This window comes from Lepidochelys kempii, chromosome 2 (assembly GCF_965140285.1).
Source record: "Lepidochelys kempii isolate rLepKem1 chromosome 2, rLepKem1.hap1, whole genome shotgun sequence".
Taxonomy (NCBI): domain Eukaryota; kingdom Metazoa; phylum Chordata; order Testudines; family Cheloniidae; genus Lepidochelys; species Lepidochelys kempii.
The window spans coordinates 40,535,570-40,561,026 of NC_136381.1; the positions used below are offsets into that span (position 1 = coordinate 40,535,570).

General features: G+C 39.4%; 1 protein-coding gene across 7 annotated transcripts in view; it reads left to right on the plus strand.

Annotated features, from left to right (window-relative positions):
* Window positions 1-25,457, plus strand: part of STK3 (serine/threonine kinase 3) — a 291,185-nt gene that overhangs the window by 53,664 nt on the left and 212,064 nt on the right. For 6 of the 7 annotated variants that reach the window (XR_012157123.2, XR_012157124.2, XM_073330482.2 and 3 more), the window contains 2 exons: window positions 4,698-4,862; window positions 7,239-7,406. Coding sequence is in view for 5 of the 7 variants with exons in the window: in XM_073330482.2 (XP_073186583.1) it covers window positions 4,698-4,862; window positions 7,239-7,406 (333 nt within the window). In the remaining 2 variants the exon portion in view is untranslated. Of the gene's footprint in view, window positions 1-1,285; window positions 1,699-4,697; window positions 4,863-7,238; window positions 7,407-25,457 lie in introns of those variants that run through there. The other variant, XM_073330480.2, reaches the window with a different exon arrangement.

Sequence of the window (25,457 nt, forward strand, 5' to 3'; positions counted from 1 at the left end):
AGAGAATCCTCCAGCAAGTGACCCGTGCCCCAAGCTGCAGAGGAAGGCCAAAAACCCCCAGGGCCTCTGCCAATCTGTCCTGGAGGAAAATTCCTTCCTGACCCCAAATATGGCTATCAGCTAAACCCTGAGCATGTGGGCAAGACTCACCAGCCAGGCACCCAGGAAAGAATTCTCTGTAGTAACTCAGATCCCACCCCATCTAGCATCCCATCACAAGCCATTGGGCATATTTACCGCTAATAGTCAAAGATCAATTAATTGCCAAAATCACATTATCCCATCATACCATCCCCTCCATAAACATATCAAGCTTAGTCTTGAAGCCAGATATGTCTTTTGTCTCCTCTGCTCCCTTGGAAGGCTGTTCCAGAACTTTACTGCTTTGATGGTTAGAAACCTTCATCTAATTTCAAGTTTAAACTTCCTGATGGCCAATTTATATCCTTTTGTTTTTGTGTCCACATTGGTACTGAGCTTAAATAATTCCTCTCCCTCCCTGGTATTTATCCCTTTAATATAATTATAGAGAGCAATCATATCTTCCCCTCAGCCTTCTTTTGGTTAGGCTAAACAAGCCAAGCTCCTTGCGCCTCCTTTTCTAAGACAGGTTTTCCATTTCTCGGATCATCCTAGTAGCCCTTCTCTGTACCTGTTCCAGTTTGAATTCATCCTCCTTAAACATGGGAGACCAGAACTGCACACAATATTCCAGATGAGATCTCACCAGTGCCTTGTATAACGGTACTAACACCTCTTTATCTCTACTGGAAATACCTCGCCTGATGCATCCCAAGACCGCATTAGCTTTTTTCACAGCCATATCACATTGGCGGCTCATAGTCATCCTGTGATCAACCAATACTCTGAGGTCCTTCCTCTCCTGTATTACTTCCAAGTGATGCATCCCCAGTTTATAACAAAACTTCCGTACTCCTAATTTTTGTTACCTTTTTCTGTACCCTTTTCAATTCCATATGTCTTTTTTGAGATGGGATGACCAGATCTTCATGTAGTATTCAAGATATGGGCATACCATGGATTTATAGATAGGCAATATGATATTTTCTGTATTCTTATTTCTTTCTTTCCTAATGATTCCCAACATTCTGTTAGCTTTTTTGACTGCTACTGCACATTGAGTGGATGTTCAGAGAACTATCCACAATGACTCCAAGATCTATTTCTTGAGTGGTAAGAGCTAATTTAGATCTCATCATTTTATATGTAGAGCTGGGATTATGTTTTCCAATGTGCATTGCTTTGCATTTATCAACATTGAATTTTGTTGCCCAATCTCCCAGTTTTTGAGATCTCTTTGTAACTCTTCTCAGTCTGCTTTTGACTTAACTATCTTGAGTAGTTTTGTATCATTTGCAAATTTTGTCATCTCACTGTTCACCCCTTTTTCCAGATCATTTATGAATATGTTAAATAGGACTGGTCCCAGTGCAGACCCCGGGGGGACACCACTATTTACCTTTCTCCGTTCTGAAAACTGACCATTAATACCTACCCTTTGTTTTCTATCTTTTAACCAGTTACCAATCCATGAAAGGACCTTCCTTTGACAGCTTACTTTGCTTAAAAGCCTTTGGTGAGGGACCTAGTCAAAGACTTTCTGAAAGTCCAAGTGCGCACTATCCACCAGATATGTCCACATGTCCTTTGACCCCCGCAAAGAATTCTAGTAGATTGGTGAGGCATGATTTTCCTTTACAAAAAACGTGTTGACTCTTCCTCAACACATTGTGTTCATCTAGGTGTCTGATATTTCTGTTCTTTACTACAGTTTTAACCAATTTTCCTGGTACTGAAGTTAGGTTTACCAGCGTGTAATTGCTAGATCGCCTCTGGAGCCTTTTTAAAAAATTGGCATCACATTAGCTATTCTCCAGTACAGAAGCTGCTTTAAATGATAGGTTACATACCAGTTAGTAGTTCTGCAGTTTTACATTTGAATTCCTTCAGAACTCTTGGGTGAATACCATCGGGTCTTGATGATTTATTAGTGTTTAGTTTATCAGTTTGTTCCAAAACCTCCTCTAATGACACCTCAATCTGGGACAGTTCCGCGGATTTGTCACCTAAAAAGAATGGCTCAGGTTTGGGAATCTCCCTCACATCCTCCGCCATGCAAATAATTCATTTAGTTTCTCTGCAATGGCCTTATCTTCCTTGGGGAGTGCTCCTTTAGCACCTTGATCATCCAGTGGCCTCACTAGTTGTTTAGCACGCTTCCTGCTTTTGATGTACTTAATTTTTTTTTTTTTTTTGCTCTTTGTTTTGAGTCTTTGGCTAGCTGTTCTTCAAATTCTTTTTTGGCCTCCCTAATTATTTTTTTACACTTCACTTGCCAGAGGTTTTTGCTTCTTTCTATTTTCCTTAGTAGGATTTAATTTCCACTTCTTAAACCTTTCCTCATAGGTCACGTTTTCTGAACTGTTTATTATTTTTGTTGCTCTCCTCTGGATTCTCTCTCCAGCTTGTCCACATCTTTCCTACTCGACACAGTACTCCAGCTGAGGCCTCCCCAATGTCAAGTATACTGGGACAATTACCTCTTGTGTCATACATACAACGCTCCTATTAATACACCCCAGAGTTGAAAAGGATTTGTTTGGCCTCTACTCTGTACCCAGAGTTGAAGAGTTCATCCTGGGCCAATCCTGTGAAGTACTTAGCACCCTCAACTAACATTTAATTTATTGGTTTCAGAGTAGCAGCCATCTTAGTCTGTATTTGCAAAAAGAAAAGGAGTACTTGTGGCACCTTAGAGACTAACAAATTTATTTGAGCATAAACTTTCGTGAAAGCTTATGCTCAAATAAATTTGTTAGTCTCTAAGGTGCCACAAGTACTCCTTTTCTTTTTTTATTTAATTTGTTATTGTTAATTTATTACTTGAAGTAGCACTTAGAGGCTCTCATGAGGATCAGAGTAACAGTCTGTTATGTGCCGTACAAATGCAGAGTTAAGAAGTGTCTTCTGCTTAGGAAGTAAAAACTCAAATGCACAACTACAAAATGGAGAATAATGGGCTAGGTAGTACTGCTGAAAAGAATCTGGGTTATAGTGGATCACAAACTAAAAGTGAGTCAACAGTGTGATGCGGTTGCAAAAAAGGCTAATATTCTGGGGTGTATTAATAGGAGTGTTGTATGTACAACACAAGAGGTAATTGTCCCGCTCTACTTGACCCTTGAGGGGGCCTCAACTGCAGTATGGTGTTTAATAGGAAAGATCTGGACAAGTTGGTGAGAAAGTCCAGAGGAGAGCAACAAAATAAAAGATTTAGAAAATGTGACCTATGAGGAGAGGTTTAAAAACAAATAAACTGGGCATGCTCAGTATTTTGAGAACAAGAGGGAAGGATCTGATAGGAGTGTTCAAATATGTTAAGAGCTGTTATAAAGAGGACTGTGGTCAATTGTCCTCCACGTCCACTGAAGGTAGGACAAGAAATAATGGGCTTTATCTGCAGCAAGGGAGACTTAGATTAGAGATCAGGAAAATCTTCCTAAGTATAAGGACAGTTAAGCACTGGAATAGACTTCCAAGGAATGTTGTAGAATTCCTGTCATTGGAGGTTTTTAAGAGCAGGTTGGACAAAAACCTGTCAGGGATGATCTAGGTTTACTCAGTCCTGCCTCAGTGCAGGGGGCTGGATTTGATGATTTCTTGAAGTCCCTTCCAGCCTACATTTCTGTGATTCACTGCATAGTTAATCTGGGTGATAAGCAACCAGGTCTGAGCACCTAGGGTAGTCTAGCCCAGGTGTTAGTGTCCCCAGTGCAAAGTCATATTCACATTATGATGTCCTCACTTGCTTTTTTGTGTTCGGGGTCTTGTCCCATGGCTCTCTGTGCTGAGATGCTCTGATTCTTTCCCAGTCAATTGTGGGAGTACTTGCCTGTTTTTCAGGGGGAAGTGTGGGAAAGCATTAGAGGACTATCAGCTCTTGAGTGATTTAGCCTGCAACCACGCTGCAAAGTGGGTGTATTCCAGTCCGAGTTAAAGTGGAGACAAGGTTCAAACCCATACCTGCAGCTGGGTCTGCTAGCTCAGGCTCAAAGCAACTCCAAATCTGGGTAACGGGTTTTAGCATGCAGACAATGGGGGAATGATGGGGGTTGTTTGTGCTAAAATCCCGGTAAGAGTCCGTATTAACTCTACTGGTGAGACATTTTCTTTGGGGTAGCACCTGTCTCTAAGAGTTAATAATCTAATTATAGATTATATTGGGGAGAGAGAAAACTCTTTCTCCTATGTATAAATAAAGAAAAATTATAAACAAATTCAAAAAAGTTTTAAGCTAATCCCGTGGCAACATTTCAACCCCTATTTTGCTTATGTGATGTTTAGGGCCCAATTTTGCAATGTGATCTGTATGGGTGAACTCCTGCTCATATCTGAAGTAGGTTTACTTCCCATCCAGCTACGTAGATCAAATTGCAGGATTTGTAAACTCTTTGAGACCTAGTCTTGCCTCATGTCTGTAAAGCATCTAGCATACTTCATGTATGTTATATAAATAATAATAATAATATTATAAAACAGTTTACAGAACCTGAGTTTTATTCTTCTAGGCTATCATGTTGTTTATTTAAATGTGTAACGTGTGTGTGTGTGTGTGTGTGTGTGTGTGTGTGTATTTCCAAGAAGAAAAGTAGTTAGATGTTTGTTTTTTCTTATAGCTAACAGAAGATGAAATAGCCACCATTCTTAAATCCACACTTAAAGGACTTGAATATTTGCACTTCATGAGAAAAATACACAGAGATATAAAGGCTGGAAACATCCTCCTTAACACAGAAGGACATGCAAAATTAGCTGATTTTGGAGTGGCTGGCCAATTAACAGTAAGTATATGAAAAGATCAGAATCTTTTTTAGATTGTTATAATGCTCATAACCATTCACTTTTTTAAAAAAAGGGTTTCTACTTTTTCATTTCCTTTCATCATTCTCCATGGCCAGGAGTGACTGGTGATGGTGGGAAAGAGAGCACTCTTCTTCCCGTGATGATTATTTTGTTGCTCTCTAACTTTATTGAGCCTACTTAACTAGATAAAAAACCTCATAATACCATCAACTTTAATGCCTTTAATTTGATTTTTAGTTGCTTGAATTATAGCCTATTCAGGACTTTTGAAAGACTGTACTGCTCCTGTGTTTATGCTGTAGTTGTCTTGAAAATACATGGAATACTTCAGTATTGTCGGTCTGGTACCAGGGCTTGGGGAACAGCTAGTATGTGCCCATATGCCATACCAAAACTCTCTGAAGTTACTGTCTTGTTCTTTAGAATTTCAGCTTAGTTTTAAAAAGTGAGTCCCTAGCTGCTGTGGTTGCAAAGAAAATCTCATATGTGTTAACTGAATTTAAGTGATGCAGAGATGTCAATATGAGTGTGGAAAGAGCCTGGAACAATACCTCTCAGAGTGAAGTGTTAATAACAATAATTTAAATGTCAACATTATTAATGATTTCATTGCTCCTGTAAAAAAGAAGAGGGAGGATCACAATACTGCAGAGTTTATTGTAGTTTATTGTGAGAGACTTCTCATTTTGATGCCACAAGTGGGGTGACCTTTGGGAAAGTCACAACTGCTTTCACCCCCTTGACTGGTGCCCTAGGTCAGTGGTTCTTAACCAGGGGTACACCGAGGTCTTCCAGGGGATGCATCAACTTCATCTAGATATTTGCCTAGTTTTTCAACAGGCTACATAAAAAGCACTAGCAAAGTCAGTACAAACTAAAATTTCATACAAACAAAATGAAAATAAGCAATTTTGGGTTTTTATGTCTGATTTTCGTAAGCAAGTAGTTTTTAAGTGAGGTGAAACTTGGGAGCACGCAAGACAAATAGGAGTCCTGAAAGGGGTACAGGAGTCTGAAAAGGTTGAGAGACAGTTTCCTAGGTAGACTAGCAGAGCCCATGTGCATTATTGAAGAACCACGAAAAGGAATCCAAGCTTATTGAGCCCAGAGGAGTCCAGAAAGCATGTGATCATATTTTTAACATCTCCACACCTACAGTGAGCACATTCTTATCCTTGTGATTAATGTGGGCAGAGCTTGGAAAAATACCACTTTTTATTTCTTCCAATTTGGCCCTTTTCTGGGACCGTTAAGGTGCAAGTGTTCCAAAACCTGGAAAAGTGGCTGGCTAACTTATTAATCATATGGATTTATGGGCACTTCTACATTTCAAAAGAGCTTGATCCTTTGTTATGGCAGTAGGATCATAAATGTTTGCATTTTTTGTGTGTGACATAACAGAAATAACTTTTACATTATCATTGTAGTAGCGTCTGCTGAACATTATGAACTCAACTAAATACATGAAGTGATCCCTCTTAAAAAAAAATCTTAAAAATGAAGCAGTTGGGAGTACATATCAATAACTTAAGAGTAAAAACCTTTATAAGGACATTATAGTTAGCAATCCTAGCTAATAACAATCCTTATTTTACAGAAGTAAATATGTACATAAATAAAAATCCTAGAAATGTAGGGTTAAGATTAGATTTTCAAGAAACTCAAACTTGAGAGTTTGGAAATTCAGCTAAGGTACCACACTGTCTTAATTCTGCCTGTAGGTGGTCAGCAGAGGTGCGTGGGGATAGCCCATAGTTTTGTCCCTTCCCACCTGAAATACATTGGTCTTGCTAGATACACCCTCTTTCCTTCTTCCTGAGCTCTATGTTAGAGATGTGGAGAGCAAACAACCCTTCCACTTGATTTTCCTTATGCAACCTGGCCTGTCTCTGAAGCTGCTGGTGAGCTAAAATTAGCTTGGCAGCTTCTGAAGCCCCATTCCAGTGTCACTATTTAAAAATGAGTTTAAATCAACTAGGCTTTGTCCAGTTGATGACATGAGTCCAGTAAACTTTGTGACAAAACATTGGAAAGAAGAAGAGAAATAAAATAAAGTGGCAAAAAACCTTAAACTTATTGGACTCTGGGAAAGCTCTTTAATTTAAGAGCAAAAAATCAAGAAATCCCTTGTTTTATTTACTTCAGGTTTGAAAGGAAAACTCTTCCTCAGTCACAGACATCATCTACCAATTTTGAGAGTATTTGTTTATTTGTAGATTTGGGAGTGGGGATGGGGGAGGCAATGTAGTGATCACAGTGGAAACTTAGTTCTAACCTTAAATATGAAACAAATGTAATGGGAACCTATGCGGACAAATGTCTAAATTTTAATTGCACAAATGATGTGATTACAGGATACAATGGCAAAACGAAATACTGTTATAGGTACTCCATTTTGGATGGCTCCTGAGGTAATTCAAGAGATTGGTTATAACTGTGTGGCAGATATCTGGTCCCTTGGTATCACTTCAATAGAAATGGCTGAAGGAAAACCTCCATATGCTGATATACATCCAATGAGAGTAAGTAATATTTTTAAAAACATTTTTAAAAAATGAGTTATTGACCATGGTATGTTGTTTGCACAGCTAGCTGTAGAGTTATGTTTTATATAAATAACAGAAATGTGGGCAAAATCCTGGAATCCTTAATCAGGTCTCACTCACGGCTTGACTTCTATCTCCCCAATATTTAAAAGGCACTGTTACTATAGTTTGTACCTTGCAAACATGGAATTGATTTTCACAATCCCCCTATAAGAAAGTACTGTTATCTCCATTTTACAGATGGATAACTAAGGCACAGAGAGGTTAAGTGACTTCCCCAAGATAACAAAGGAAGCCTGTTTGAAGGTGAACCTAGATCTCCCGAGTTCAGTGCACTGCTGTAACCATGTAACCATCCTTCCTCCCTTCAAAGGGTGTTTTGATTAGTAATAGCCAAGAACGGAATTCATGATTTGATCCATTACTTGTTATTGACAGTGTTCATAATTCCAAACCAGTTTTTATGTGTTACTAAACATAACGTAAGTTAGGAATGCATTTCTGCATTAGCTTAGATGAGAAAAAAAAAAAAAGAATGTGTGATCTAAGAGTGATGATAATTGAAAAATATTGCTCTTTGAGAAGTTCATGGGCTGGTGTTATCCAGGGACAGTCCTGCCACCAGTTGGATGTACTTTTGTTTATTGAACTACACTATAAATAATAGTTATGCCTTTCTAATAAGTATGATTATAATAAAAACAGTTACTTTCATGTGCCATTTATAATTAGAACCCATTAGACATTATATGCTGTTAAAGGCAGTATGTTTCCCAGTATGTTTGGGGATATTTAAGCATGACACACATATTTGCGTATCATAGGGTTTAATATTTTTTTGTCAGTATCTCATGAGTCAGCATTTTAATATAAATACAGGGAACACCATGGTTGAGTAAAAAGGTGTTGTTTTTACACAGTGACTTTAACTTGAATACATTCAAAAGTATTTAGTAGATTTATGGTCTTAAAAAAAACCAGGAATGATCTCTAAGGTTGCAAAAAGTTTTGTTAGTGAGTGTTTAAAGCAAAACAAAACCATCATTGTTTTGTGGTCTTGAAACATTATAGCATCTAAAGAAACACCTAATAAAACTTTTGGCAAAGCCATTGGTTTTGGCTATTTTGAAATCAAAGAATGACTAGAAATAATTCAAATTGAGATGAACAAGACATATATCTTTCAAGCTCACCTTTTTGTAATGAGTGGCTTAATTAATGAAGATTTAACATTTTAAACTGTTCTGAAGAACTCTATTGATTACAGATTAATTCTATTTGATTGTATTGGGGTTTTTTAGTTGTACTCTTTAACATTAATGAAATCATCTTCAGTACATCTGGGATCACTTTAATATAATTGCATGTAGTTGCACTAGGTAGTGAAAGGTAAGGACTAAATTATCAGAGAGGATTTTATCAGTATGACAATAGCTGCTTATAAACCAAAGGTCACTCTCTGAATTTGAAAGCTTGAGTCTTTTAAATTCTTGTAATCAAATGAATGATATCAAAGGCCAAAGTAATTTAACATAACAATTCTGGATTACACAGAACACATGTTCTTGTTAATAAATTATGTTATGGTCTTTAAGGACTTGTATGCTGTTAGTACTCTTTTTGTATATTTGATACCCACAGTTTTTCTTAATTTTTATTAGTGAGTTGTTACAGTGGTTAACAAGAAATACACAGATTTAAGTTGCAATAGTTTCCCCAGAGTTATATGATCTAACTTCACAGGATCCTTGGACATATGTAGATGCTTTTCTATTTTGTTTTAGTTATGACATACAATTGATATAGGCAAGCATGAAAGCTTGGGCAAATTTTCATTGCTTTTTCTGGATCTTGCTTGAGTTCTGTGGTATTTATGTAAAGTACAATTTTGTTACAGTACTTGGGAATGCATGTTATATGCGCTGTTTTGCTGTAGGCTGGTTGGCATTGCCACAAAGGTAATACACTGCCAGTAGATCATTTCCTTGTCGACTGCATTTACAGTTTAATAGAAATATTACATGACTTTTTTTAAACAAGTGTTTTGGCAGGGAGGAAATAGCAGATTCCATGCGAACAGGCATAGCTTCCTCCATTTTAACCACACGCTAGCTACTCCAAAGAATTGTACTAAGTTTCAGTTGGGGAAGGATGAGAAGGGAGGAAAAAGGCATTTTGGTTTGAAGAATAGCAATGATTTCTTCTTGTAAAGTACTTAAACTTGTGGTTAAATATTTGTGACTACATAAAGGTGATGAGTGCCATTTCATCTGGTTGTGTTGTAGATCTGAGGCTGTTACTGTCTGGGACCACCATGTTTGGCTTATGATGGAAAGGCCATGACCATAAACCAACCCAATAGTCTAATAGTATCACTTTTTTCATACATGTAAGGGGCCTGCGTTGCCTCATTCATCTGGTGTTTAACTTCATTCATGCTGCTGGTAATGTTAAATAAAGACATACTTCAGAGAACAACATCTGTTCTTCAGAATACCGCCTCTTTGATGAAGGAAGTCTTAAAAGGGAGAAAGCTTGTGGGCATCAGGACTACTCTAGAACATGGAAAGACAGCCCCTAGAAATAGCAGTGAGTGAAACGATAGGCTGTGGTATGGATACAGTCATATTTGTTTGCATCCTGTTACTATCTGTATTTAAATAAAACCATCAGCTACTTCACACATCTTTTCCTCCCTAATCAACAGCTACCTTTATTATTTTCATTCATCTCTACCATCTTCTTCTTTTGTAGTGCAAACAAAAGGTTGGCACTGACCACATTTTTTTTTTTTTTTTTGTTATACTAGCTCTCGTCTAGACCCTGTCATCAGTGGAGATTCAAATTACCAATCTGGTAACCAAAAGCTTCTGTAATACTCTAGCAATATTTTCCTTTCTGGTTATCAAGCTGTGTCCTCCAAAATCCTTGCTTACAGAATCTTCTTTAACAAGCAAAGAAAGTAAATTTTATTAAACTTTGAAATGGAGTCTTTCCCAACCTGCTCTACATACATAGTCCACACGTTATACAAATACAACATGGTTTTACAAAAGGTAGATCGTGCCAAACCAACCTGATCTCCTTCTTTGAGAGAGTAACAGATTTTTTAGATAAAGGAAACGCAGTGGATCTAATTTACTTAGATTTTAGTAAGGCGTTTGATACTGTGCCACATGGGGAATTATTAGTTAAATTGGATAAGATGGGCATCAATAGGAAAATTGAAAGGTGGATAGGGAATTGGTTAAAGGGGAGACTACAATGGGTCCTACTGAAAGGTGAACTGTCAAGTTGGAGGGAGGTTACCAGTGGAGTTCCTCAAGGATCAGTTTTGGGACCAATCTTATTTAATCTTTTTATTACTGACCTGGGCACAAAAAGTGGGAGTGTGCTAATAAAGTTTGCAGATGATACAAAGCTGGGAGGTATTGCTAATTTAGAGAAGGACAGGGATACCCTACAGGAGGATCTGGATGACCTTGTAAACTGGAGTAATAGGAATAGGATGAAATTTAATAGTGAGAAGTGTAAGGTCATGCATTTAGGGATTAATAACAAGAATTTTAGTTATAAGCTAGGGACGCATCAACTAGAAGTAACGGAGGAGGAAAAGGACCTTGGAGTATTGGTTGATCATAGGATGACTATGAGCTGCCAATGTGATATGGCTGTGAAAAAAGCTAATGTCGTCTTGGGATGCATCAGGAGAGGTATTTCCAGTAGGGATAAGGAGGTTTTAGTACCGTTATATAAGGCACTGGTGAGACCTCACCTGGAATACTGTGTGCAGTTCTGGTCTCCCATGTTTAAGAAGGATGAATTCAAACTGGAACAGGTACAGAGAAGGGCTACTAGGATGATCCGAGGAATGGAAAACTTGTCTTATGAAAGGAGACTCAGGGAGCTTGGCTTGTTTAGCCTAACTAAAAGAAGGTTGAGGGGAGATATGATTGCTCTCTATAAATATATCAGAGGGATAAATACCAGAGAGGGAGAGGAATTATTTAAACTCAGTACCAATGTGGACACAAGAACAAATGGATATAAACTGGCCACTAGGAAATTTAGATTAGAAATTAGACGAAGGTTTCTAACCATCAGAGGAGTGAAGTTTTGGAATAGCCTTCCGAGGGAAGTAGTGGGGGCAAAAGATCTATCTTGCTTTAAGATTAAACTCGATAAGTTTATGGAGGAGATGGTATGATGGGATAACATGGTTTTGGTAATTAAATATTTATGGTAAATAGGCCCAATGGCCTGTGATGGGTTTTTAGATGGGGTAAGATCCAAGTTACCCGGGAAAGAATTTTCTGTAGTATCTGGCTGATGAATCTTGCCCATATGCTCAGGGTTTAGCTGATGGCCATATTTGGGGTCGGGAAGGAATTTTCCTCCAGGGCAGATTGGAAGGCCCTGGAGGTTTTTCGCCTTCCTCTGTAGCATGGGGCACGGGTCACTTGCTGGAGGATTCTCTGCTCCTTGAGGTCTTCAAACTACAATTTGAGGACTTCAATAGCACAGATATAGGCGTGAGGTCTTTTTTAGGAGTGGTGGGTGAAATTCTGTGGCCTGCATTGTGCAGGAGGTCAGACTAGATGATCATAATGGTCCCTTCTGACCTAAATATCTATGAATCTATGAATCTATGTGTTCCACAGACTACTGCAGGAAGCCAATTTGAACTGTTTCGATTTGCTTTAAGTCCCATCATGATATTTATTTTTCCATAGCACTTACCCAGATTATCTGTACCTCCTGTTTAGCTTGTGTCACCTACACCATGGGCTAATCTACTTGTAAAAACAATGAGGAGTCCTTGTGGCACTTTAGAGACTTAACAAATTTTTTTGGGCATAAGCTTTCATGGGCTAGAACCCACTTCATCAGATGCATGAAGTGGCAAATACAGGAGTAGTTATAAATACATGAAAAGATGTGAATTGCCTTACCAAGTGTGAGGTTAGTCTAACGAGACAATTCAATTGACAGCAGGATACCAAGGGAGGAAAAATAACTTTTGAAGTGGTAATGAGTGGCCCATTTTAGACAGTTAACAAGAAGGTGTGAGTAACAGTAGGGGGAAATTAGTATTGGGGAAATTAGGTTTAGGTTTTATAATGACCCAACCACTCCGAGTCTTTATTCAGGCCTAATCTGATGGTGTCCAGTTTGCAACTTAAATTCCAGTTCTGCAGTTTCATGTTGGAGTCTGTTTTTGACGTTTTGTTGTTGAAGAATTGCCACTTTTAGGTCTGTTGTTGAGTGACCAGGGAGATTGAAGTGTTCTCCTACTGGTTCTTGAGTGTTATGATTCCTGATGTCAGATTTGTGTCCATTTATTCTTTTGCGTAGAGATTGTCCGGACAGAACTGGAATTAATTTGCACATGACATTTTGATTAAAAACCTAGAATGATGTTAAATTAACATGACACACGTTAAATGGATTAAAACTAGCTAACTGATAGATCAGTGTGTTTCTAGTGGTGTTCCATTAGATTGGCTCTTGGCCCTGTGCTATTTAACATTTTCATCAATGACCTGGAAGACCATATTAAATCAGCACTGATAAAGTTGGCAGATGACCCAATAATTGGGGGAGTGGTAAGTAATAAAGAGGACAGATCAGGATTTAGAATGATCTGGATTGCTTGGTAAACTGGGCGCAAACCAACAATATGTTTTAATATGGCTAAATGTATACATCTAGGAATAAAGAATGTAGGCCATACTTACAGAATGGGGGACTCTATCCTGGAAAAGTGAGTCTGAAAAAGATTTGAGGGTGGTGATGGATAATCTGCTAAACATGAGATCCCAGTGAGATGCTGTGGCCAAAAGGGCTAATGTGATTCTTGCATATGTAAACAGGAAACCTTATAGTGATAGATTAATGGAGCTCAATCTATTCAGCTTAACAAAGAAGAGGTTTAAGGGGTGTCTTGATTACAGTCTGTAAGTACCTAAAGGGGGAACAAATATTTAATAATGGGTTCTTCAGTTTAGCAGAGAGAGGTATAGCATGATCCAACAGCTGGCAGTTAAAGCTGACAAATTCAGACTGGAAGTAAGGCATAATTTTTTTTAACAGTGAGCGTAATTTACCATTGAACAATTAGCAATGATTATGGTGCATTCTCCATCACTGGCAATTTTAAAATTAAGACTGGATGCTTTCCTAATAGATATGCTCTAGGAACTATTTTGGGGAAGTTCTGTAGCTTGTGTTACACAGGAGGTTAGATTAAAAGATCACAATAGTCTTTTCTGGCCTTGGAATCGGAATCTATGGACTGCAATGGGAATTATTGCCAGATAAAGTTAAGTGTGGCTTTAGGCATTATTAGCTAAAGAAGACCCCTGTTTCAACCAATGGGGAAATAGTTTTCTCTAAGATTAAAATCTCCTGTAAATATATACCAAAAGATGGAAAAATCCACTTTTACTGACACCATCACTTTTATTATATGAATAATTCTAGTTGAATAATCTAGTTAATTTCCTGTCTTCAACAGGTGGAATAGTTCTCAGTTTCAATAAAGCATCTTGTTGTTTTTTTCTTTTGAGATTTGGTTTTAATCCAGCACTGTTCGGTATTTCTAGAAGATAGGTATGAAGTCCTTCTTTACACAGACTGTAGGAATTTATCACCATCTTTTATCATTTGTTTACGGTAGTGCCCACAATGTGCTAGTCAATGTACAAACTAGGTAAGTCATGGTTCCTATCTCTAGGAGAGAGAATGTAAGAATAGATTGTAATTTACGGTCTCTTCTGTCTTGGTGTAGGAGCTACCTAATATTTGTACCTGAAACATGTGCTTTGTGCATTTTGATAGACACAGTTACAGAACAACAGTGTACGTTAAGAAATAAGATTATAAAGTTGCCCTTTAAAGAACATTGTGGAAATTAATTTTGATCATAAATTCATACTTAATTTCGTCGTCTTTTTTTTTTTTCTATTTCCAAGAGGATGCCAGTGTAGCTTGGTGAGACTGAATAAGTAGGGCTTTTCAGGATGATGATGATGAATATTATTTAATATTTATATTACAGATGCTATGGAATGATAGCTTCCTTCGTCTTTCTTCTTCTTCGTTTCCTTTATTCAGCTTTTCCTGGTGAGGGTCCCGGCGGCAGGATGGAGAATAGGGAGGACCAGACCTCCCTTTCATCCACAATAAGCTCCAGCTCCTCCTGAGGGATTCCTCAGCGTTCCCAGGCCAGCCAGGAGACACAATCCCTCCAGCATGTCCTTGGGGCCTCCTGTTAGTGGGGCGTGCCCAGTGGAGTTCCAAAGGAAGCCTCCCAGGGGGCATCCTTATCAGGTGCCTGAACCACCTTAGCTGGCTCCTCGCGATCCGGAGGTGTAGCGGCTCTAGTCCTAGGCTCTCCTGAATAGCTGAGCCCCTCACCCTGTCTCGAAGAGTAAGCCCAACCACCCTGCGGAGAAACCTCATGTCTGCCATTTGTACCCATGATCTCATCCTTTTGGTCATTGCCCAAAGTTCATGACCATAGGTGAGGAGGGGACGTAGATTGACCTGTAAACTGAGATCTTTGTCTGAGAACTCAGCTCCCTCTTCACCACCACGGATCAGTACAGTGCCTTCATCACTGCTGCCACTGTACCAATTCGCTGGTCAATCTCATGCTCCGGCTTACCATCGCTCAAGAACAAGACCCCTAGATACTTTAACTCTTCCACTGAGGGCAGTTGCTCCCCCTTCACCTGGAGAGAACAGTCCACTTTCTTCCGGGAGAGGACCATGACCTCTGATTTGGAGGTTCTGATTCTTATTCCAGTTGCTTCATACTCGGCAGCGAAATGTTCATCTCGATATTCTGTACATGAAAATCATGAATAGGAGTGGGGAGAAGATGCACCCTTGGTGGAGTCCAACACCCACTTTGAACTAACTTAACGCCAAGAATACGAGCAGAACTCTCACTCTGAGAATAGAGGGACTGGATAGCATGCAAAAGCAACACTGCCACCTCATACTCCCATGGCACTTTCCATAAGACATCTTGGGGAATGCGGTTATATGCCTTCTCCAAAACAAAGGTAGACTGGATTAGCCAAGTCCCACAATTCCTTGAATATCTGTGAGAGTGTAAAGAGTGTGATGGGTTCGGTCACAGAGACCCCCTTGGGACTGTCACTTGATGTGCTGAGACTACCTCTGAGCCTGTTTTCTCTGCCAGTTTGGGCCTCCAGAACCCTGTCTTGTTGATCCAGATATGCTAATCTGCTAATCTAACACAGACCCAGGGTCTGACCCGCACCCCCGAAGCTGCAGACTTAACTGAAAACGGCTTAGCAAGTGCTCCTGTCTCTGGCACCCAGACACCCAGCTCCCAATGGGATCCAAACCCGAAATAAATCCGTTTTACTCTGTATTAAGCTTACACAGAGTAAACTCATAAATTGTCTGCCCTCTATAACACTGATTGTTAGAGAGATATGCACAGCTGTTTGCTCCCCCAGGTATTAATCACTTACTCTGGGTTTAATAATAAACAAAAGTGATTTTATTAAGTATAAAAAGTAGGATTTAAGTGGTTCCAAGTAATAACAGGCAGAACAAAGTAAGTTACCAATCAAAATAAAACACAACATTCAGGTCTAAGCCTAATACATTAAGAACCTGATTACAGATAAAATCTCACCCTCAGAGATGTTCCAGTAAGCTTCTTTCACAGACTGGACTCCTTCTTAATCTGGGCCCAATCCTTTCCCCTGCTACAGTCCTTGTTAGCTCCAGCTTAGGTGGTAACTAAGGGATTTCTCATGACTGGAACCTCTTTTGTTCTGTTCCACCTCCTTATATAGCTTTGGCACAAGGTGGGAATCTTTTGTCTCTCTGGGTCCCTATCTCTCCTCCTAAATGGAAAAGCACCAGGTTTAAGATAGATTCCAGTACCAGGTGACATGGTCACATGTCCTGTGAGACCCCAAACCTTCATTTTTCCTGGCCTGACTCACAGGAAGGCTTACAAGTAAACAGAGCCATTTACAACCAATTGTCCTAGTTGATGGGAGCCTCTCATGCAGGGTCACTCCAGAATAGGAAAGAGACCACAATGGTAGCTCCCTTAAAACTAAATCTTGGGTGTACTTTAAATGATTTGTCTTATGGTGTTAGCATTGTTTCAAATAAGTAAATTCTTGTTCAATACCTTCCTAAAGATCAAATTCTTCCAACAGGTAGGCACTTGTATGCATATATCAGGGGTGGCCAAACTTACTGACCCTCTGAGCCGCATACAATAACCTTCAGAAGTTTGAGAGCTGGGGTGCGCCCTGCTGTGACTTGGGGCTTCAGCCCTGCAGGAGGCGCCTGCTGGGGCTCGGAGCTTCCACAGACTTTCTATGTGAACTTGGACAGGTCACTTAGCCTTTCTCTGCCTCAATTCTCTATCTGTGAAAATGGGGATAATACCTGCCTTACAGTGGTATTGAAGATAAATGCATTCAAGATGGTGATGTGCTCAGATACCATGGGGATGAGGGCCATGTTATACTCCTGGGGGAATTTTGTGTCACTGCGTGTGTGCAGAATTCATGTCCCCCAAAGAATTATTTTGCTTTCCTGCAGAAAAATGACTTCTGAAGGAGAAGCAAAAGGATGTCGCAAGAGTGTTCATGCGCCCCTCCTTGGCAGCGCAAGCAAGTTGGTTTGGGAGCCCAGAGCAGCTGGTAGAGACACAAATCATTGCCTGGAGTGGGGTGGGCAGGTAGGGGTGGGTGTGTGTGTGTGTCTGTCTGTCTCTCTCTCTCTCTTTCTCTCTTGCTATTGCAGTACACTTGGCGTGGAGGGGCAGGGCTTCAGGGTGTTTCTGAGGAGGTAGGCATGGGGCAGGTTCTGTTTCCTCAGTCAGAGTAGAATGTAGCAGCCTGCCTACTCGGTGAATTGTTTTCATTGTCTTTGTGATTTGCACCAGGAGTAGAAAACAGGTGTAAAAGTTTTAAGGCTCCTTTTTGTTGCCAGAGTGGTATAAAAGACAGTATGGCCTTATAAATGCTTATGGTGCTTTAATGATTAGAACTGGTCTAAATTTTTGGACTGAGAAAATTTCCTGTCAAAATGTGCTCCATGAACTGTTTGCTACTGACCTTCCTGGAGATATTCAGTGGCCAATATAAATTCTGAGTTTGATTCCCCAGTTCTCACTTGCTCCTCAGTTGCCTGTGAAGTAACACTGAGCATATGGATGCATATATTTGTTGACTAATAATTAGAAAGAGAGGGTCATACCTAGCTACATTAATATTAGGCAAGGGCATTTGGGGATTTTCTCCAATGCTCCCCACTCCTATTCTTCATCCATTGTACTGTAGTTTAAATAAATTACAGAAATAATTGAAACCAGAGTGATTATATTGTGTTATTTTGACAAATAAAGTATGCTGAATTTTGCAGAATTTTAAAATATTGTGCACAGAATTTTTAATTTTTTTGGTGCAGAATTCCCCTAGGAGTAATGTTAAGCATTACTGGACTACCTAATGTACTAACTGTTTTGTTGGGTTGCTTTTCACTATTCTCGTGTTCATAGCTAATTAGGAGCAGGAATTTTTGCTGAGTGCAAGGAACATGTCAGGGCGAGGGGAGAAGAATGGATGAGCAACAGAGCGTAATGACTATAGGAGCCTCCGAGGTTGTAGTGTCCCATATAGGTAAGGGCCAGAGGAATTGTGTGGGCAAACTGCCCCACCTTTCTGCTGGACTGTGTTATGCAGGGAGCCCAAGGACTACAGAGTTCTATGCTCTGCAGGTAGTATGCACGCTCTGCATAGCCCCCTGAGTACTGCCTCCTTAGCAGAGAATAACTGCCTAGATTCAACTGCCAGGTGGCCTTCCATTTGTGAGAAGCTGAGGGCAGGGCTTGCTCCATAATACGTATTCTTAGTGGCCCTATTCATGGTTAGAATTTCAAATTAGTGATTAACGTATTCAAGACAAACATGAGCACAATTAATACCAGAACAATATTTATCTTAAAGAGAGAACATATATTGTGAGTATAAATTGATTCTTTCTGTAGTCCAAGAAGTTGCCTCCCACATAAATCACCGTGAGAAATGCCACTACATCTGGTAATTGGATATGTAGTGCTTTTCCTCAGAGACAGTAGTGCTGTTTGTGGTTCAAATGGCAGTCGGACAAACTGTGCATTAATATCAACACTGAGCTAAGAATTGTATTTTTTGCTACATTATTTTTTCCACTGTTTTTCTGAGAGCTAAACTTTAAGGAAGTGTGATATTTTCTTAAGAGACCTTAATAAAGCAAGCTTTACATTTTAATTTAAATATGCTGTTACTTTGCATCAGCAAGCAGCCTATCCAGCTGAGAGATCTTATCAAAACTCGAATAATTATCCGTATAAAACCCCCCATACAATAAATAATGAACAGATTGTTAGATACTTCCTTCTAGCAGTACAATATTTTAAAAACAAAACATGCCAAATGCTTTTTCATTTAAAATGTATTTCTCTTGCCAGAATACACAAACATGGTTTTCTTAACCTTGAACAGAGATTTATGCATACAGAATGTAAGCAGAGGACCTCTCTACTTGAACTGCTTGCTACCTAGTTATTATAGAAAGCTGCTGCTTGTGTGGTGGTATGATACTGGTGTATAGTAAAGATCCAGGACCCCTTTCTTGAAAGCTTCTGAAATAGACCATAGAGAAGATAATGTCAGGCAAATTTTTGAAAATTAGGCATACATAGCTGCGCATAAGTGATCTATGTAAGCAAATACCTGATGTGTATGACTACGTCAGGTATTTGCATACACATGGTTAAATAGACATCATATTGCCAAAATTGAATATCCAGACACAGATGAGAAGTCCTGGCCCATTGACGCCACCCACAGTGCTTGCTAGTAAGTGTATGACCACAGAAAGTAAATCAATTGCTTCTTTATATCAACATTATTAATATATTAGGAGTTCAGTCACTGTGGTAGCTAGATGCACTACTCTTTAAGGTGCAAAATGTGAAGGATAAATGTTTCTAAGTTTAAAGAAACAGTTAAGAGAAATATTACGTATTTTTGCAATGAATGCCATATTTATATAGTGAAAATAAGCCAGATATAATATTTGACAACTTCACTTGTTTGTACTTTATCTCATGTGTATCCAGAGGTGGATTAAAACTAAATAGGAAGAACCAACACAAACAAAGGGCTTTCACAACAAATTGTAGTCCTTTCCTCATCCTAAAAAAGTGCTTGTGACTCATTGGCATTTCCAGTCTGATTCCAATACCCAAAGAGACAAGGTGGGTGAAGTAATCACTTTTATTGGACTAATTTCTGTTGGTGAGTGAGACAAGCTTTCAAGCAGCATAGAGCTCTCTTTCAGGTCTGGGAAAGACTTTATTCTTCTTTGAGTGCTCGCTCATGTCCGTTCCAGTGTAGGTGTGTACTTGCCCTGAGAACTGCCGGTGGAAAGTTTATTCCTCATCTGTCGGTTTGGCTCTGGTGCCCCTTGGGGTTACACGCTTATGGTGCCAGTATATAGGGCCTCACTGACCTGTTGCCCCCTCAGTTCCTTCTTACCACCTTTGATGGTCGCTGGAACTACTTCATCCTTGTGTTTGCAAGAACTCCTCAGTGGACTTTGTTTCTAACTTCTTATATATAGTTACAGTTATTATAGTTGTTTGTTAGAACAGTTATGTTAAGGAACCCCACATTGCGGGGTTAGTCCCTGCCCGGCACTGGGGTATGCCTTGTTCTCCGGGGTTTAAACCTTGTGGTTCTTGCCATAAGCCTATGCTGGTGAGGAACACCCGTTCCAGTTGCCTTAGTGCCTGGAGGAAGCTCACATGTGGGAGCACACGAACTTCAGGCCCTGCACCAAAAAAGACATAGATGTAAGATTTAAGTTTATCCTCATGGAGGCAGCTCTCCATTCTCCCTCAGAGCTGAGTCACTCGGACTTGGCACCGAGCACTTCAGCTTCTGTCAGGAGTGCCCCTGGTGACTATTAGGACTTATCACCGATCTCCATTTCCAGCACCGATAAGGGATGTTGTTTCTACCTCTTGGGAGCCTCGGCATTGTCCATCATCTCCAGGGCTGAAGAAAACCGCTCCAGCCAAGGACTCTTGACACCACTCTCTGTCACCGGTGCCGAAAAAGAAGCAGTGGAAGGTGGTCAATCCCCATCCCTGAGGTTTCAGAGACTGTAGTAGAGTGCAGTCCACACCAGGCCACTCTGAGACCTCTACAGTCCGCTTGGTACTATTGACTCCAGCCCCAGAATCGGCACCATCGAGTCTGGCAACAATGGACGCCCTGGGGAGACACCGGATGCCTACTGCCCTGGCAATACCTTCAACGTTTGTGGCTGTGAGAGACTTGCTCTCTTTTCTGGTACCGCTGTCCCTGCCAGTACAGAAGTCAACGGCAGTACCAACGGAAAGATCTGCCACAGCACCAAGACTCCAGGTGCCTTCAAAAGGGAAACTGGCCATGATGGGTCAGCACAGATCTCCTCCCTCCTGGCACTGTTCATCAACACTGATGGCAACGGCCAGCACCGCTCCACCTTGGTCTCCAGGAAGGGATTCCTCTGGGACAGACTCAGAGGCAGAGTCATATGTCTCCTGCAGGAGTTGGCACCGATACTTCAGCCGGCAATACCTGACAGTGGACCCAGGCCAGGGCTTCCCATTTCTGGCGTGTCCATCAGCACTGTGGCCCCCCCAACACAGGGCTGACCCAGTGGATACCACTGAGGGAAAAACTTTCTGGCGGCGGTGCTTGGAATGAGCACACACCTACATTAGAATGGACATGAGCAACACATCTCAAAGGACACCAGTTATGGAAGGTTAGTAACAGTTTTTTTTCAGATTTTCGTGAATCTCCCCAAAGATTAGAACCTTGACAATCCACCCTTGGGCCAGATTGTGCCAGGCCTTTGTGTAGGTATGCATTGTGGTGGGAGGAGGATGCAGGAGCCTTCCTCCTTTGTTGCTGTCCCCTATGGAGGACCCAAACAAACTTACAGCCACTGTGTTCTTTTGAGTCACTGTGCTCTCTTCTCCCGGCACAGGCAGGTGCCTGCAAGGCACAATCTGGCTCTTTATAATATGCCCAGGATAAGGCAGTTTCTTCCCACTTCTCAGCACATCTGATACAGTCTTGTAGTGAAGTTACCTACTACTCAGAATTAATTATTTTTTTAAAAAATACTACAGTAAATTTAATAGTTTATTATGAAGTGCCATCAGGTTATTTAAAACTAAACTACAATCAGGAGTTTTCATAATAAATAAAGTTCACTCGGTGATATACAACTTATTTTTTAATTTTGTGTTCATTTATTGTCTCCTACTTTAACAAATGCAGTAATGTGCAATGCATCTGTCATGTAATAATGGAATTCTAGTCTGCAGCGTACCAGAACCCAGTCTCCAGTGTTTAAAAGAAAACAAACTGTGATCTCCTAGATTCATGCACCAACAGGGGTTAGCTTGTGCAGCACTGTTCACAGACTAAGATAGAAAGGAACATCAACTTGTCCCATGGCAAAACCTGTAAGAAGGGGGACTTTGGGGAGGAAATCTCTGCAAGGATCTCCTGGTAGAGATCTCTCCAAACTGCTCCGTCAGGGAGCAGGATTCCCTCTTCCCCACAGAAAAGACCGCAGGGCTTCTTCCTAGAATGGAGGATCCCCAGGGATCTTTGTGGATCATGGGAGTTGGAAGAGACTTGGAACCGAGGCTGAACAGAGAGGTCTCTGCAAGGTCCAGAGTATAATGGGTGTGAGTGATGCCACAGGGACAGCTGAATTCCCCTTTTGTATGGAAACATGTGCAAAGGCTCCACATTGTGTGTGGATTTAGCAGGAATGATGGGGCCAGAGAATTTACATTATTTTAGTGCAAGAGAAGCAGTCATTGCCATGTAGTTCTTCGTTGACAAAAATGGCATAGGCATAAACAAGATATAAGGAAAGGAAGGCATGGTAAAGTCTATAAAGATGACAGTGAAGATAGGTGAGGAATGAGTTTAGTTTTGGAAATCCAAAAGGTACTACTTATGTAAAACTGCAGCTAAGCTACAGTGAATCTGGAAGGAGAGTTCACTAAAAGTAAGGAATCATGGTTGGAAATTTTTCTGAGGTAGAAATCTGCACACTGGCTAGAGGAGCCTATTGATAAATTACATTAAGTCTGGTAGGCTTATGGTTCCTAAGCACAAAGGGCCAAATCCTGAGGTTGTAACTCAGTTTTTACTTAGTCCTTACAAAAGCAGACTTAGAGTTCTTCACATGGTCCCTACTCCATCCACATTTAAGTCTTTTTAAAAAACCCACTTCTGCTATGCTGCTTATAGTGAATCAATTTGACTGTATATAAATTAGCTGTTGTTGTTTTGCTCCCCCTTTTCCTTACCTCTGTCTATTTGTCTGTCCTTAGATTATGAAGTCTTCAAATCAAGGAGTATCTTTCTTCAGTGTCAAGAAAGTGCTTAGCACATAATGACCTCTACTTGATATAAATAATTAGAATATAAATTGAGAGCAGAAGTGTCTGGGTTGTAGGAACCATTTCAGACTCTTCCCTTCAGTTTAGAAGAGATTGAAGAAGGGGTTCCCAAGAGCTATCCCCAAGAGCCCTACATATCACATCACTGATGTTGTTTTATTTGGAGTAAGGCACCTAAATATGGTTTTGTATCTCTTCTAAAACAAGTTTAAACCCCTTCTCCCCACCTCCCCAAAAAAACAAAACAAAACAAACAAACAAACCAACCTTCATATGGTATTAAGTTTGTTATTGAATATTTCTGTTGTATAAGTAGGAAAGATTAATCTGGGATGTGTAACAAAGTAGCAGAAGCAGAGAATATTTGAAATTCGGACTACAACTGCAGTCTAATTGGAATTACATAGAAAACATTTATTTCATGCTTGTAAATGAGGATTTAATTAAAATAAAGTTAGCTCATCTTTTTAGATTTATCTCTGAATGGGAAATCTGAAACATCCTTCAGTTGATGGTTGGCTTTCTTTGACTTTGATTAATCACTTTCAAAGTAAGCAGAAGATCGGTGCAGTAATTTCGTAATTACACACAAGTGAGTTAACTTGAAACTTTAACTACAATAACTAACTGTAAAGGACGTTTGATGTTGGTTAGCTTCATGTAATGCTATATATTTATAATTTGAATACTTACAAGTGCTAATGTGAAATAAACCTATACTATGATACTATTCATTTATTTGCAAGATGTTTTAATAGGGAAATGTTTGAGTTGGGAATATTATTTTCAAAGATCTATGAAGAGTAATGCTTAGAGGCCCAATTCAACCCAAACTGAAGTCAATAGAAGTGTTTCCAGTGACTTAATAGAGGTTGGATCAGGCCCTACATTTTTAAGTGTTGTTGAAGACCATTTGAGGAAATTGTCATTGTGGTTAAAGACTGGAAAATTTTCAACATACCTAGCTCAGCATGCATTGTTATTCCATACTGATGTGTTAGCTCCCTTTTCCCTTTTAAATACAAAGCTTTGAACTAACTGAAATAATTTAAACTGCTGTATAGTCTGATTATTTGTGATGTAAGTAAAATAGCCATGTAGACCAAAGTGCAAGGCAAAACTTTTCTGCAACTTAAAAAGGTCTTAGAAAGGTCATACTTCAAGTAAGTTAACCATGGGTAAATCATTGAATTCCATTTAAATTTGAATTTATGTGAATATTGCAAAAGATTGATTTTATTCTCTGCTAATGTAACAGAAATCCTTATTTGAAGCCAACCATTTAATCACCTGTGCACATCATCATATGGCAAATTGACACAATTTATGTTAACTTGAACTATGGGCTTGATAAAATATTCAGCAAGGTGTTTATATACAGTCTTACAGAGAGCTCTTTTAACTAAAAATTCCATATTATCCCACAGGATATTGTAAACTTCACCACAGAGTTTGACACTTTAAGATAATAACAATGTATATTTACTACAGATACTTCTATTTCTTTTTATTATGATCTCTTAGTTTCCAAGATTAATGCAAAGTATGCAAGGTCAACTTTTATTCAGGGGCACTGACAATCAGCTTTATTGAAGAAGGAATTTATGTTCTGCTTTTTAATTGAAGTGTGACCTTTCAAGATATTTTTATGACTAGAGTCTTGCTGAAGCCCAGGAAAGTTCAGTAAATGATTGAAGTGTCTCTTGACAGTCTGATTCAATGTTTCTTCTTCCAAATAAAGTATATCTTGAATTTTTAAACTTGACTTTTTTTTGCCAGTTTAGCTGACTGACTTGGGTAAGTACTGTAAAGACACATGGCTAGTGTGTGGCCACATTATTTTTTACTTAGATTTTATTTGGATTTTGGTTAGAGGAACATTATTCAATTTTTATCATATGGGAGAAAACCACACTCAGACTTAGGAGAAAAATGTTAAGCTTCCATTCTGCTACTCTCTGTAAGAACCTTTTATATGTTTTCAGTTTATACAGATTGTTTACTTTGTAGAAACGGTAAAAATTATATAGATTAGAAGGAAGGTAAAATTTGGGTTTGAGGAATCTATTAAAGTCTATGTACACCCTCTTTTCTTTCTTGGTATTATATTGCCTCTTAATATACACCAAGTCATTTTCAAAGAGGATGATACATATTTAATGTAAGAAATGTATTTAAAAGAAAGAGTTGCCAATCAGTCTAAATTTGTTACAGTTAAAATTTGATGGTCTAAAGACAACTTATAATTCTTTTCTTGTTATAAAGTGTTGTCAAATGTGTAGTAGTTTCAGTTAAAAAGTTTATGGAAACTTTGTTTTAAGGTGGTTTAAAATAGAACTAAATCTTTAATTTGAATTTGATGGCACCTGTTTTCATTTTGTTTCCCTGGCAACACCACTGGTACCAAAAATTGCCTGTAGACCACCCTAGAGAAGAACTAAATCATTCTGGCTTTTTCATTTTAGCCTTTTACTTTACTGACTAAATATTTAAAC